Below are 16,590 nucleotides of genomic sequence, written 5' to 3' on the forward strand. Positions count from 1 at the left end.
GAAGGTAGAGATAAAATTTGGATTGATTTAATCTAACTACGTTAGTTGATTTGTCCGATGACCTTACCCTTACCCATCGATACCACATGATCACTCTCCCGAAACCTCCTACCTTACAAGGAATATTTAAAGGAGGTAGTGCCGAGGCAGCCTTGCTTTAGTATTAGTACCGTCTGTGACGTCACTGTTGCCAATAATCTGTGAATTTCTATGGAAATTTTTCCTTTTTTGTTAGCAATTAAAAAAAATTGAAGATTTTTTCAACTTTGAAGGCACACAATTCTAGAAATATTATTATTCTTCAAGACTGATACTAAAAAAGTTGAATGTAGTAGTTGTTTTGCTTTAATTCAGACGATTGAAGTAGCTGAGGTATCTAACTCAAGTTGACAAAACTTGATAATTAGTTCAAAATTTTGCTTATAAATGTTGAAATCAGTTAGGTTTGAATCGTTGATAAAATAAAACAACCGAAAATAGTATTTTTCGAATCCGAACCCAATCTTTTATTGGAATTTAGTAAACCAAAGTTGCAATGGTTTTATTGGGGTTAATTGTTCTAAACTAGAAACTCATATGGTACACCATGTTAGATTCAAATCATGACGATGAGGTGCACTGCCATAAGCTACCAATCAGACCTTTTGAAAGGGAAAAATTATTATTTTTGCTCGTTTCACATAGAGCATGACTGTGCATTGAATAACAAATTCAAGAATAATACACACTGCAGTCTATTAAACACAAAGAAACCTTATAGCACAATCAACTAGTGGCCTTACAACCTAATACGAATCAAATTGAATTTTAATTTAGTTCGTTAATGTGTTTAACTTTGAAATTTGAGTTTTACCAGTATAAACCTTCGACAGCTTGGCAACAGTGACGTCACGAAAAAAATCCAATATGGCTCTCGGCACTACCTTCTTTCAATATTCCTTGCCTACCTTACTCATAATTCTACACGTTAAGTTCTGACCATGGTGTGTGTATAAAGGAGGTGTTACCTTATGCCAAATTCCCGATTTTGCCATTTTGGCCATTTCGCTTCTCGCAACCGCGGAACTCATGGAGTTTGTTTACCAACAAACTACTGAACAGCTGATCAAATATGTTTATGTTTTTAAACAAACTCGTTGAGTGCCCCGCACACTCCGCGTCTACTTACTGTGAAAGGCAGGAAACCTTGCGTTTCTAAAAACCTTGGTTCTGACTGCAGTTTCTTCCGAACAGAAATTCAAATTTTCAGACGGTGGCTTTCCACTTACTCGGCTTCCGTAGGCATGGTCCATTAAGGAAAAGAACGTTTCACGCGGTCAACAGTCGTTAGGTGGCGTGCTAAACCCACCGCATTTTACTTGGTCACTATCTCTTTTGTGCACATCTTGCCGATATACCGTATACAATACTAGGGTAAGAACACTATATATTGAACACCATCTTTGGGATTCAACACATTTGTGGCCAATAAACAGTGTCCGGCACAAAAACGCTAATCCGCTAATCGCTAATTAGTTCGCTAGCTTTCGGTTAGCGAATTTATTTTCTCGCTAAATTTTTCTTCAGCTAGCGGATAAGAAAGTTTCGCTAATTTTTAGTTCCGCTAACTGAAGAACGCTACCTCTTTGAAGTGTTGATTTGGCCATACACATATAGATAATAAATTCGGCTTATTCAGATTTAAAATTTTGAATTCGATCAGGTACCGTCAATCGGGGCATCATGCAACAGCGGGGTTGGATGCAACATTTAGATAACACCACAGTGATTCAATTTTTAATTTAATGTAATGAGATAATAATATCTTTTAATGATTACAACATGATGATGACATAATTTCTAGCATCCTGCGACAGTTTTTTAAAGTTTTTGATTTTCATATAAAATTTAAAAAATCGAACAATAAATGTACAATTTTTAACATTTTTCGATGCCGTAAAAAACTATACCCAGTATGAAGGATTGGCTTGATAATATCACCTACAAACTTTATACTGGTTTCCTCATCCTATACCAACACTATTGATGTAAAAATAGTTTTCGAAAAATCACTCAATTTTTTGAAATAAATATTTTTTTAATTCAGTTACCAGTGTGGGGTAACATGCAACAAAATGCAAATCAAAGAAACACCTTGTAAATCTCATATCCAAATGCTGGAATATGATTGTTTTGCATCACGCGTTTGTCAACACTGAAATTTCTTTTATCCAAACATTTTTTTTAATGATTTCGGCTTTTTCAATTTTTAGTACTATTGTTTTACCCCTAAATGTATGCAGCACCCTAATTTTCAGAAAAAAAAATGAGAAAATAAGTTTTCACAAAACAAAAAATCACTGCAAATGGTGTTTTCATGCGTAATGATCTTGAATTCATTGAAAATTTATCAAAAACTATACATTTTCATACGTTTTCATAAGATTTCTTATCAAAAACATAGTTTGTTGCAAGTTACCCCATTTTCTAAGGAGGGTGAAAATCGCATGTTTTTATAAAATTAAAAATAACTGAAGAAACCAATAATTTTTCTGACTACGCCAATTTGATGTCCCGTCAACCATGAAACTTTTAATGCATAAAAGGTATGACTAACTGTGAACATAAAGTTTTTAGAAGCCAATGAAATTGAAAATTGTTGCAAGTTGCCCCAGTTGACAGTATTTAAATTTTCGTAAAAGTTTGATTTCAGAAGCTATTCGATCACGATTTGGACTGGAATCATAGGAATAAGCGTCTTTTCGAATTGTCTTCACTTTTATTTATGTCTGAAGCACAAGCCTTCTTTAAATATACAAGAGATGAAAAGTTGTGAAAAATTGAAATTTCCAGAACAAAATAAGTCAATAAATCAATAAATCTTTTGAGTATAAATGTCAAAAAAGATGAAAAACTTTTTCGGACGAAAAAAAACATCTGCCTTAAAAGAATCTTTGCATTAACGGATGTAAAATAAAATAGATAAACGGGTATATATACTTAAAAATTTGATTCAAAAGTTTTTCCTTTTACTTTACACCAAATACGCGAAATAAAAGTTAAAGTGTACTGACGCAACTGATATGGACAGAAATATTACAAAATAAGTTCGAAAACTGACCCTATTGATAACCTTTAACAACTTTTCTTGTCAATATTATAATTAAAGATGGCTGCAAAATTTGTGTTTTGCTTATCTTTTTCAAAACTTTCTACTATCGATTAGCGATTAGCGCTTTATTATAGATCGATAACTTTTACGCAACATTAAGCGATTTTAATTAGCGATCGCTAACTTTGACCGAGTCAGCTATCTTATTAGCGCTGCTAACTTTTCAGCTAGCGATGCCGAACACTGCCAATAAATAAAAACGAAAGATTTATCTGATAAAATTTTGATAGCGTAGCTTTAGCTTATTTTTCAGCTTCGAATCGATATAGTTTTTCCGCGGAAATATGTTTTGAAACCATTATTTAAGCCTTTTTATTCGAAATTACTTTTGGCCCAATGATTAAACACAATGATTCAAATATTGAACAGGCAATGTTCTAATTATTGAACACGTAAACATTGAATATCATTGCATATATTTAGGGGTATTTCGCTCGATAGTATGCCTTGCAGGGGGGATTTCGGTTGAGCTAGCAACCAAGAAACAGTTTGTTTATATTTCCAAACATCAACCGATATTTGTTCAATAACTGGTACATGCACTTCTTTACGAAACGAGTACTGCAAGATTGAACGTTCAATAATTGAAACATTGGCGTTTTCTGTGATCCAATGATTGAACGCTTTAATTTGTTAAATTTTAAGAAAATAACAATAATAAATGCTGCCACTCTATCAGAAATCATTCAAAAAGACTTAGTTGAAAACACTCATATCATTAGTGTTTTCATATCATCATATCCTAGACGTTTATATGTCTTTTATCCAATTTTTCCCCCAATCAAAAAAAGGCTGTTTTCTTCATCCAGTCGAAAAACCAAACCAAAATTTGAACACATATTCTAGTATCGTGGATTGTGGCTTTAAGAGTCTGAGATTCTTGATAAAAATTTGAACAGAGGTAGAAAATGTTTCAAAAATGGCACAACGAATTTTGATTCATTTTCCTACTGTATATTATTGTTTTAATTGGTAAATGTTTTACTTGTGTTCAATATCTGGTACCTGTTCAATAACTAGGGCTTCTACCCTACTACGTTTTTTTATGTCGATTGACAGATGAAGGTTAGTGTGATAGCATAAAACATTTTTTTCAAAAATCGTCAAAAACACCGCAAAACAGACTTTTTTTAGATGCAATTCGATGTTAGATTTAAAAAAATAGATGAAAGGTTAAATTAGCGTTAAATCCTTTTGATGTTTAATTGTATATCTCCTTGAGTATTTTCTCTTTATATTTATCTCGTATTGGAATTTCGGAGATTTATCATATCGAAAAGGGGGGTAGTGTTAGTTATTGAGCCTTTGTGACAAGTGGGTGCTCGGCAAGGTTTCATGATCGGACCTGCATATACCAGCAGGTACGAAAAATCAACATAATTTTTGTTTCTTCTCTGGAACCGAGCCTGCTAATGGTTTTTGTGCCAATTTATAAATTCTCAAATGGAAATTTTCCGTTGAACAACTTTGTCCAAGACTGTAACTTCGTATCTTATGAGGCAAACGTAATAAGCTATTGATTTGGCGTATGTCTTTTGGGCATTGGAAAACAATCAACTGACATTACTGCTGGTGCCTAGCGAAGTATAGATGACTACTTTTAAAGTTGTTCAACAGAAAATTTTCTCTGAATGATGTATGAATTGGCAAAAACCATGGAACCAGGCTAGGTCCCACAGAAGAAAAAAATGTAAAAATTTCTGTTTAAGAATCATAGACGAGTTTTTAACCAAAACAAAGCTTTTTAGACCCCAGGGTATGAGAAATTCTAATATGACCCCAAAACAACTTAGTCTACTGGCACATGCCAAAATCCCACAGCCAAAAGTGCTACGATCTATGATCTACGAGACTAGCTGTGCGGAAACTTCGATTCAGAAGAGCGGTCTTGAAAGTAGACAGGGTGGCCAGCGAGTTTCCTTTTTCAAATTCCCGGTTTTTTCCCGGTTTTCCCGAATGAAATTTTATGGTTTTCCTCGTTTCAAAATGCGCGAATAAATATGTCCATTTGACCAAAACTGAAGATATCTTTATGCAAGTTGAATGTAATAGTGTGAGAGGACTTAGTTAAATCTTGAAACTCAAAAGTTATTCAAATGATGGTGATTGTAATATGGTAGGAAAAAAAAATCTAGTTGTCCGAACCTTAACCGAAAATAAATTGTTACTTTCTTTTCAGTCTTTCATAGCATCTTCGTTTTTTATAAGAGAAACTGCTGTATTTTTATTATTCGCATAGATAAATCATAGTTTTGATATGATGCCATATAATACTTTGAAAATTTCAAGTTGAAATTCAAAATTTTTCTATTGAAATCTAATTGAAATCTACTGACTGACATTCTGATATTTTTTCTTCTAAAGCTCTTAAAACAGATTCAGATGAACCTTATTCATGATAAGATATCTGAAATTTTATTTCGGTTCTCATATTGAATACTGAATCAATCGGATACCTTTAACATTTTTATTAGAATGCGCTGAGTTCTAGACTATATGTCCTAGTCCTATCTCAAAAACGCATATTTTTATTCGATTTTTTATTTAATCTAAACAAGAATCACACAAAAACTTGTTCTCTTGTTACATCTTTTGTCTTCTGTGCGTTTATCAATAAATCGAATAAAATGGTGGCATCTTTTTTCTAGCATTTTTCCCGCATGGGACAATTCCCGATTTTCAAAAGTTAAAATTGAGCTAAATATTAAAAGAAAATATTTTCGCAACCAAATAAAATAGGTTCTTCGAGGTCATATCGTTTGTCAGAAATTTGATTTTTGAACTTACGTGTTCGACAATTTTTCGACGCAAACTAAATATTTGATTTTTTTTAATGTTTTATTAATCAAATGAAAATTTTAAGTATGGTTATGATTATTTTTCATTTTTGAGGTAATGTAAACTAAATTGAAAACAGCTGAAAATAAGTAAAGTCACGTCAAAAAGTATTCTCATTGTTCAATCTATTTTAAAACTACCATTGATCATCAGATTTTGTGAAAATAGCTTTTCAGTAAATTTGTCGACCGAGGTAAGACTTCATGGCTGAATGAATTCATATCTCTCGATTACGTTCTATTAAAATTAAATTTTAATAATCATAATAATTTAAATAATAATAAAAATTAAACAATCCGATATTTTAGTCGGACTCTTCAAAATAACTCCCCTAGTGTGTGATTGATGTGTTTGATAAATTTCTGCTAATTTTTCCAAGTTTCTTTTCAGCATAACGTGTTTTTTTCTGAAAAAAAAACAAAATGAGCTCCTGATGCCGATTCGAACTTCGTCAATTCTGGACTAGTGTATAATTCCAGTTATAAGATAGATGATAAGTTAAATATTAGTTTTTTAAATGTGGATTCAATTGAAGACTGCCTGATTTCAACATATGAATTCACATCACAATTCAATTTTTTTTTATTTTGAATTGAATTTTTATATTTCTTCATTCAGCTTTCAAGTTCTATTTTTCCAGATATTCGCAAAAAAAGTGCACAATGGTAAAAATCTTTAATAAATTAACGCTATAAAGTTAACTACCAAGACTTAACGTATTAAAACTTCACAGTTGTGAAACGTTTATTTAATTTAAAAACATTTTTATATTCACTGCAGTGCACAATATGCTTGAGCAAAGAAATAAGCTAAATTTGTGGTCAAGACATCTCGATTTTCCAAATATTCTCGACTTTTCCCGGCATTTTACTCACTAATAAAAATCCCGACATTTTCATGCTCTTCCCAAATGGTTAACAATCCTGGAATAAACGATTATAGATTGTAAATTTTCTGAGAGAAAGTTCAGTCATGATGAAATGAATGTATTTTAGGATTTCATAGTATTTAATAATCCATAATTTTTTTCCCGGTTTTGATTTGAAATTCCCGGTTTTTTCCCGGTCTCATTTCAAATTCCCGGTTTTTTCCCGGTTTTCCCGGTTCGCTGGCCACCCTGAAGTAGAGCGTAAGACATCCAAATTACGGAACAGACATCCAAATTTTCGCAGTAGAAATAGCCTTATCGAGGGCATGATTACCGTCAATATCAGGGAACGAAGAGTGGTACTAAGCAAGAGCTGTTGGAGGAGCTCGCGTGACTCGACTCGAGCAGTCTCAGTGCTCTGCTCAAGTCAAAGAAGCAATCGGACGCATAGATCAAAAGAAAGTTGGTTCTCCTGCCCTCTGTCGCATTTGCTTTCAGTCTATGGGTACTTTAAACAGTACTGCTTAAGTTTAAGCTTATCAGCTCATCGTATTACCTCATATATTACATATATTACCATATTACCATGCTATCTTTATATACACTAAACTCAGATTAAGGGATGGATAACTTGGAACGCATAGAACAGTATTTTCAAAGTGGTCCCTACCGCCAACGCGCTTCCAAGGGGGCGGTGAGCTCAATTTTGGAATTTGAGGGGCGTTAGAAGGGCTCAGAGGGGCGGTTAGGTCGTAGTTCACATTTTCCCAAATCTCGAAACAACGTAGATTTGAAATATCAAAGATTATGTTCGATGCAAAACAATGAATTAAGTAACATATCTAAACATCAGGTTCAAGTTTAAATATAAGAGAATTTCAATTTCAAGTACTTATTCGTTAATCTTTTTTTATAATCCATTCAAAAAATCAATTGTGCCATTTGCCATGGATAGGCACAATTTTCCCGTATGTTTGGATAACGTGCCGCCATTAAGCCTACCCCCATTCTGATACCTGATTCGGCCATGGATAAACTTTTAATGCAATTGGAAATCACTTACGTTGGCGGAATAGGGTTATTAAAACTTGGTTGAACTTTGAGACCCGTGAATGCTACATAACTTTGAACTGGATTCAAATTCAGATATCAAGAAATAAAAATATTTTTTACGTTTATCCGGCTTGACCGTAATTAATTTGCATTCAAGGCAAAAGGCATAAGGCAAAAATAATAGAGAATATATAATTTTGTTCACCAAAATTTGTTTACCATAATTTCACATAAATACCATCAGCATGTTTTTTCTCAGATGGTAAATCCTTTTCCAATGATATTTACACTACTAAATTCTTTTCCGTCGCCTCATTTTGCTTCTCCATAGGTGCAACTGCACGATTCATGATACTCTATACCCCTCGTCATGAAATTCATCTTGGGTCTCGTGCCATAATTCCCATACGGTTAAGCTATACCCACGGATGGAAGGCCATACTCGCGCTAGTGCGCTGCCCGACAATATTTTACTGCACCCTTAAATACTATCTATTATCCGAGACTTGGCATCTCCTCTTACGACATGAGTTCTGGCCTCTAGTTGTAAGGGCCTCTACTCTACTTACTTGCCAGAAAAAAAGCTTCTAGGCCAAAATATCTTGATGGCCAGAGGCCCAAGATGGAGTTCAATTTATTTGGAGACTTGAAATGCTACTCAGAATTCTCTAGTGTTCCGATGGACTCACGTCAAGCCATCAGCTCCAGAGTAACGTGGAGTTTGAAAGCGCAAACCAAACCATACCAAACATACAGGACGTTTAATTAGAAAGAATGGGAGTAAATCCCAACACAAAGTTTGTTTTTATTTTACTTTTATTTCGATGAATTTTATAATATAGGTAATACTGTTAATATTCAAAGCACTAAATATGTTTTTGCTAAATCACCAACAATCTATCGACCGTACACCTCAAACAAGAAATCGTAACCAGCACCGGAATAGGCGCCCTGAATCCGCACCGAAACGTTGACATAGCCGGGACCTCCATGAGTCAGAGTGGCCACACCGCTCCTGTACAGCGAACGATCGTATGCCCTAACGGCAGTGATGTTGGTGACTCCCGAGTGACTCACAATACGGCTAATGGTTTGATTGACGATTCCGGGAGCGATGTACACTTGGCTGTGCATAATTCGATCACCCGGTAAAATATTGCCCAGGATCAAATCGTTGGCGTGGATGACACCAAACAGCGTAACGGCTACGGCCACACAAACGGCTAGGGTCTTAAGCATTTTGGCTAACTTTGGTTAAATCGGAGGAGCAATCAGCAGGGAATGGGTTGTTGATTGATTTTGATTTGTTTACCGAAGAGGGAACATTTATATACGAATCAGTTGGCGCCTTATCTTAACAGATGTTGTGATTTTGTAAGAAATCATCGGAAGTTGTCGATAAGAAGGTGTAGATGAAATCTGTTGCATTGTTCATTTCCAGGTACTTTATCGCTTTCGGTAGGCCCCTTGGCAATTGGGTGCGCTTGGTAATCGAAGCAAACTCTGCATTTGATGGGAAATTTTTTTGAACAAATTTAAATTGGTCTTTTGTGCTACATGTAGGGGAAAAATGGGTAAGACGGACACCCTAAGGTAGAAATGCTAAAGAAAATCAGGTATCGCTTTTTTCATCGCATTCTTCATGCATATGAGTGGTTTAGATTGTTTACTAACGCATTAGGATACATTGGCATTAGTAATTTCTTTTCATCAAGACTGTCTTTATAGCAATCTAAAACATGCTTGTAAAGTACACTTTTTAAAATGCATAACGGTATTACGGACACTGCGTAGAAAAGGTAAATATTGACGGAAATTTGGTGTACTAGTACAACTGGTCCAATAGCGAAATAGTGTGTTTTTTTCGGAATTCCGTATTTTATAGGTGCTGTCATCACCGGCGATCCACTTTTAACAGCTTTCTGACCTGAGAAATCTAATAAACATTCCACCGTTGATAACGATTAAAATTTCCGAAAATGTTGCTAGTTATGGACTATTTTCTGATTAGGGAAAATTACTTCAAATGTTACTTCCTCAAAGTTTTTGTTTGTTTTGTTTACTATTATGAGGCAGTGCTTGCCGTGGATCATCAAAGGGCCTCGAAAGTTTTGATAAGCACCTAAGCGAGCGTATTTCTATCATCAGATTAGTGCCACGCATTCTAATTTTCGAAAAATTGAAAGTGCCCGTCTCACCAGATTTTTCCCTATTAGCCATAAAGGGCCATAGCTCTGTGAAAACGGCATCAGATGATAAAAGCATTTCTAACTAAGTTAATTGTCACAAATCCGAAAATTATATTGTCTCATGGTTAACTTCAAGTATGTAGGAACCTAAACAACTATTGGTTCTATTGTTGTTTTAAGATCACACCCGTGACATTTTTATTAGAATAAACACACAGCTAATCCCCCTATGTCCCTCTGCTTAAGTGTTAAACACTATAAACAATTGTAGACATCACCACACACAATATACAGTTGAAAAAACCTCCAAACAGCAAAGAGCCATCGTTTTCGGTTGCCGTAGTTTGCTTCGTTATATTTCTAGGGGGATCTCCGGGCAAAAGACACATATCGGTTGAGCACGTTTCACAGTAATCAATTTTGACATTCGGGTGGTATCCGTTAAAGATGTCAGTGCTCCCGAACGTACAATCTCTAACATAGCTATTTTTTCCCTTACTTGGTATTTTATTGAACATTCCGTAACACTTAAAATCGACCGCTCCCGGCGGCGTTTTTAACGGTATCGAAGGGTTGATGCTCTCCAATATTTCGTGGTTTTTTAGGACATTCTTAATACTGCACTCCATTTTAATGTTGTTTTCGATGCATTGTGCGCGAGTCTTGGTAAAGCAAATGTAACAAGCCAGGCTTTCCACAAGTTCTGTGAGTGTGTTGAGAATTATTTGAAGAAAATTATTTTAATTTTATAACTTACTCAGAGAGTTGAGAATGAAAAAACACGCCAATAGGAACATGAGGTTGATAAATTTGGTCATATATGCTACCATTCACTATAACAGGTTGAACGGAAAAAAGGATATGCCCCTTTCCCGAGATAGAAAGACGAATGATGACTGAACGTTGATGAGCTATTTAAAATATAATGCGTAACGTCCATGTTTGACAGGGTTTTAAAAGGAATGAACTTGAATGATAGATTAACATTAGCACTAATGTTTATTATTAAAGGAAATTATAGTGCCTTAACGGACTACCCCATGAAAGCTTTTAGGCTTTCAGTTTGTTGTAAATCAAGCATTAAAATTTGTGAACATTAATATAAATTGCTTTTGATATTTAAAATAAAAATGCATTTATATTATTTTAAATAAAATACATATATTTGTACTAATGGCTTTTTCTCAAATTTTATGTTTTCTCCGCAAACGCTGGAAATGATTTAGGACCCGTTAGCCGCAGCCAGGATGCATGATTCTCTAGTTAGAAAATAATTTCCTAGACTTGCTTGGGGCATTAAACAGCAGCCATGGACTTGAAAGAAAACATAAGAAAAAACAAACAAATTTATTTGACCTGCAGAAAAGTATTGTTAATATATTATATTCGAATATTATCAAAACAAAAAAAACTTACGTGATATAAAATTAATTTCGGGAAAAGAAATCAATTCATTGAATTTCTTTACAATTACTTTTCGCATTGCAAATGGTCCCCAGGGATTGAATTATGTTCGTTGCAGAAAACTGTCTATTTGGATGGATCTGAAATTATTATATAGGGAAAACTTTCATAAAAATTTCGATTTACCTTTTTGCTTCCTGCTGAATTTTGGTAAAAAAAATATCTCAACTTTCTGATGTTTTTTTTTTTTTTTTTAATTTCCTTAATTAAATTAACATTTTGATTGTTTATCTTGGGTATCAATGTTGACTGCACAAAATTTGAGGACTAGTCTAACATCTTTGACATTAGAGAACTAACTATTCAAATATAGAAAATTAATTTTGATACAATAGCCAAAACTCTCAGATTTTTGATAACTGTAGCGATAGTCAGTAGAAAAATACTTTATAGCCAAATCAACTTCACAAAAGGCTAATTTGATCGTAGTTTTCGAAGGTTACATGGAAGAACCAACTTTGCGAATTTTTATAACAACTTGAAAACTTTTTTCTTCGGGCAATGTTGCTATACCTATAACCTCTAATACTAATACAATTCAAGAAACGTTTTGTCATAGTCTTGAAAAAATAAAAAAATAATTATTTTAGATCAACATCCACTTCTAACACAGGTCAACTAAAAAAAGGCATTTGCGGCTTGTACTTCAAGAAAAACAGCCAGTAAGGCTTATACTTCAAGGAATACAGCTAGTCAAAACCAAAAATATTTACCTACAATTTGGTCTTGACTTTGGCTGTATTTCTTGAAATCCAAGCCGAAAATGGCGATTTTTGTAGTTGAGCTGAGTAAAAACAAATTGTTTAAGAGAATATTTTGATCTAATTTTTTTTAGGCAATTCTAGAGCCAGACTTAACCTTATACATTAGGGTGGCAATGGATGTATGGGAAAATTTCATGATCGAATTTTGAAAACCGAATATATATATTTTGTAGATTGGCCAAAACTAACCTGTGCAAAATTTCAGTTCACTCGGATTTAATTTAGGGATGCCTCGCTCAAAGTTTTGATTTTTTACCCTTAAGGGGGGAGTAGGGTCTAACGGGTAAGAAAACACAATTTTCACGAATTTTTTTAGAGCGTTCAAACAAATGTATTCAAATTTTTTGCATTATACCAAGCATTGTTAAAAGAACATTTAGTAAATTTTTCGTAGAAAAATATTGAAAAATGAGCCGATGACGGAGCACTTTCGAGGATGCCTTTTAGAAAACAGGATTTACGGTGGACACTGTATCTCAGCACAGAATCATCTGAAGTAAAAAAATCAGAGCAAAATATTTTTAATAGATGTTTTTCTGGACCCAACGATTTTATTTAACTTAATATATTTTTTTTTTTGATGAACTTTTTGTGGCTGTTTGAAGTAAAAACTACGATTTTTGACGAAAAAATTCGCCATTTTTTATCTGTAAAATCTCCCCAAAGTAAAATAAAAAAGAAAACCGTTGGGGTTTGGTATTTTATATGTAGAAAATATGTTCCAAATTTGAAAAGAATCGGTGAAGTAGTTTTCAAATGACGATGTCCACTGACTTTAAAAATGTGCTTTCGAGAAAAACGCGTTTGAAGTTTCTGCTTGCAGTATTCTTGCAGTATTAGATAAGAGGAGATAAAGGCCTATAATTTCTACAGTTTTGCTTCGATTGACTGAAAATTTGACACAACATTCTTGAAATGATTTACAATAAGAAAATAAAAAAAATCGATTTTTTGAAAGTGTTAGACCCTATTCTCCCCTTAAAAATAACCAAAGGAGTGTCTAAAGAAAATCGGAAAAATCGAAATTTAAATTCAGATGTCAAATGACTTAAAAATACATTAATTGGCGGGACCTGGTGTAATCACAAAAAAAAAATTAACGATAACGATAAAAATTTAACGAAAACCGACGAAGTGCCAGAAAGTTGATTATCCGACCAAAACTTTTTTTTCGAGATAACACCAAATCTCGACGTTTTATGCATTTTCAAATCATTTGGCACCAAAATTGAAATTTCGATTTTTCCTGGTTTTGTTTTGTTTTTTTGATTTTTTTTTTGATTTTTTTGTTTTTTTTTTCTTTTTTTTTCTCTTCGTCGGTGAAAATAGTATTTTTGATTATTTATGAAGTAGGTATAAATCGTTTAAAACCGTGAAACTTTGCTAATTGAATTGCCGACCGATATTCCGCACAAGTGATAGTCAATAAGGATAGTTACTCGGGGGAATGAATATACCAAGCCTTAAGCACAGAATTTGCTTTCCTACAAAATCCACTGCACACAGGAGATTTTTGGTTAAAAAAGGTACCTATTTCATTTTTAAACACACCGCGCGTGATAAATTCTTGAAAACCATTATTTATTATGTAAAAAAAATCGAGGAATCGAATGGACTAAACCGTTTTTAGATCAGATTACCCCATTCACCCGCACGTTTTTCATGAATAGTTGAATAAAGGAGAAGGGGCAGTTTGTTTTTCGGATGTAGGGGAGATGAGGGCATAACGAGCACCCGAGGCATAATGAGAACCACACTTTTCTACGAAAGTGCGTATTTTCTTAAATAAATTTTCATGAGGATTTGTTTCGTACTTCCTATAGCATTAATTTTTCACAAAAAAAGGAATCTCCTTATCATCTTTACAGAGATATTTAAAAAAAACTAGCTTGGTTCTCAAGTTACGAAAATATTATAATTTTTGAGCACCACGAAATAAGCTCTTATGATCTTAAAATAACCTTGATCTATAATGTACGCACTGCAACATGATGTACATATTGTTTCTCAATTTTTACCATCATAAAATTTTTGATTTTTCACTTTTATCAATTTTAAAACACGTTTTTACTTAAATTCGTTGACTAGGGGCATATAGAGCACCATATTATCGAGGCATAATGAGCATTTTCTGCCGTAGAATCTAGCAGCGAATTAAAATTGATTTATAGCGCCACACCTTGACTAGTTTTCATCCGACGATTTAGCCTATTGGTAAGGTGTCGGAGAAGTAATCAAAAGACTAGAGTTAGATTTCTGTTCGAGGTGATTTTTTTCCATTTACAATTCATGATCGATTTTTTTATTGTTACATTATACGGCTAGTAGCATCATCCTCCGAACAAAGCACATAATGTATGAGCGTGCGTGAATTGTTTGTATTCTTCAAACAGACCTAGATTATTTTGTTATTGCTTCGTTTGATGAATGTACGACTCACCTGACTTCATCGAATTGAATTCGCTGCTAGATTCCCCGGCAAAAACGCACATCTTGCTCTGATTAATGGTGCTCATACTGCCTCAGGGGGGGTTCTCATTATGCCTCCACAGTGGCTGGTTTTCAGCTTTTGGCAAAATTTTTTAAAATGCATTTTTAAACGTTTTCATCTAGTTTTTCACGTTTCAGTCCGTTAGGGAATAGGCTTTTCAAGTGTCTGAACACGAAACAATAATGTAACCTCCATATTATAGCTATTTTCTATGGTTAAATAACCGTTTTCCTTAAGGTGGCCATTATGCCCCCATCTCCCCTACACGGATGAGCAATATACGGTTTGAAAGATCTTGACGAGTCAAGAAAAAGTAGCTATGAGGTCAAGAAAATCTACCCTGGGAGAAAAAAGTTATAGATTGGAAAAGTAGGGGAGATGAGGGCATAACGAGCACCCAGGGCATAATGAGCATTGCGCTTTTCTACGAAAGTACGTATTTTCTTAAATAAATTTTCATGAGGATTTGTTTCGTACTTCCTATAGTATTAATTTTTCACAAAAAAAGAAATCTCCTTATCATCTTTACAGAGATATTTAAAAAGACTAACTTGGTTCTCAAGTTACGAAAATATTATAATTTTTGAGCACCACGAAATAAGCTCTTATGATCTTAAAATAACCTCGATCTATAATGTACGCACTGCAACATGATGTACACATTGTTTCTCAATTTTTACCATCATAAAATTTTTGATTTTTCACTTTTATCAATTTCAAAACACGTTTTTACTTAAATTTGTTGACAAGGGGCATATAGAGCACCATATTATCGAGGCATAATGAGCATTTTCTGCCGTAGAATCTAGCAGCGAATTAAAATTGATTTATAGCGCCACACCTTGACTAGTTTTCATCCGACGATTTAGCCTATTGGTAAGGTGTCGGAGAGGTAATCAAAAGACTAGCGTTAGATTTCTGTTCGAGATGATTTTTTTCCATTTACAATTCATGATCGATTTTTTTATTGTTACATTATACGGCTAGTAGCATCATCCTCCGAACAAAGCACATAATGTATGAGCGTGCGAGAATTGTTTGTATTCTACAAACAGACCTAGATTATTTTGTTATTGCTTTTTTTGATGAATGTACGACTCACCTGACTTCATCGAATTGAATTCGCTGCTAGATTGCCCCACATCTTGCCCTGATTGATGGTGCTCATACTGCCTCAGGGGGGGTTCTCATTATGCCTCCACAGTGGCTGGTTTTCAGCTTTTGGCAAAAATTTTTAAAAGGCATTTTTAAACGTTTTCATCTAGTTTTTCACGTTTCAGCCCGTTGGGGAATAGGTTTTTCAAGTGTCTGAACACGAAACAATAATGTAACCTCCATATTATAGCTATTTTCTATGGTTAAATAACCGTTTTCCTTAAGGTGGCCATTATGCCCCCATCTCCCCTATATCACATTGTGTTATTGTACACCGTGGGTACACCCCTTCCAGTTCATATAGTTTTTCCCAGTAGTTTCCAATTCTACAACCAAACAACCATAAGTTCCGTAGAAGTTCCAATGCATATTAGTTTAATCAATGAACAGACATCTTTTCTATTAAGCCAAAAATTCAAGTTTTTAACAATTCGTTCAAGTCCTGTAGCAAATTTTAATATGTGATCCAACTTAATAACGTTCGTGTTGCTGGAAAAAATAGACTAGAAAAAACCTTTAAAGAGAGCCATTATATATTTGGGGATTTTTTTTAATTCTGACAATTTGCGCCGGGGGTCTTCAGATTTTCCTCAAAATTGAAAATTTGGTTCATTTTT

At 34.1% G+C, this 16,590-nt stretch overlaps 1 protein-coding gene across 1 annotated transcript; it reads right to left on the minus strand.

Annotated features, from left to right (window-relative positions):
* Window positions 1–8,708: 8,708 nt before the first annotated feature.
* On the minus strand, window positions 8,709–9,227 carry LOC129749353 (probable salivary secreted peptide). The gene has a single exon (XM_055744300.1). It carries the CDS (start codon window positions 9,147–9,149, stop codon window positions 8,808–8,810), a length of 342 nt encoding a protein of 113 aa, XP_055600275.1. The 5' UTR covers window positions 9,150–9,227; the 3' UTR covers window positions 8,709–8,807.
* Between the last annotated feature and the right edge of the window lie 7,363 nt (window positions 9,228–16,590).

Source organism: Uranotaenia lowii, chromosome 2 (genome assembly GCF_029784155.1).
Source record: "Uranotaenia lowii strain MFRU-FL chromosome 2, ASM2978415v1, whole genome shotgun sequence".
NCBI classification, from domain to species: Eukaryota; Metazoa; Arthropoda; class Insecta; order Diptera; family Culicidae; genus Uranotaenia; species Uranotaenia lowii.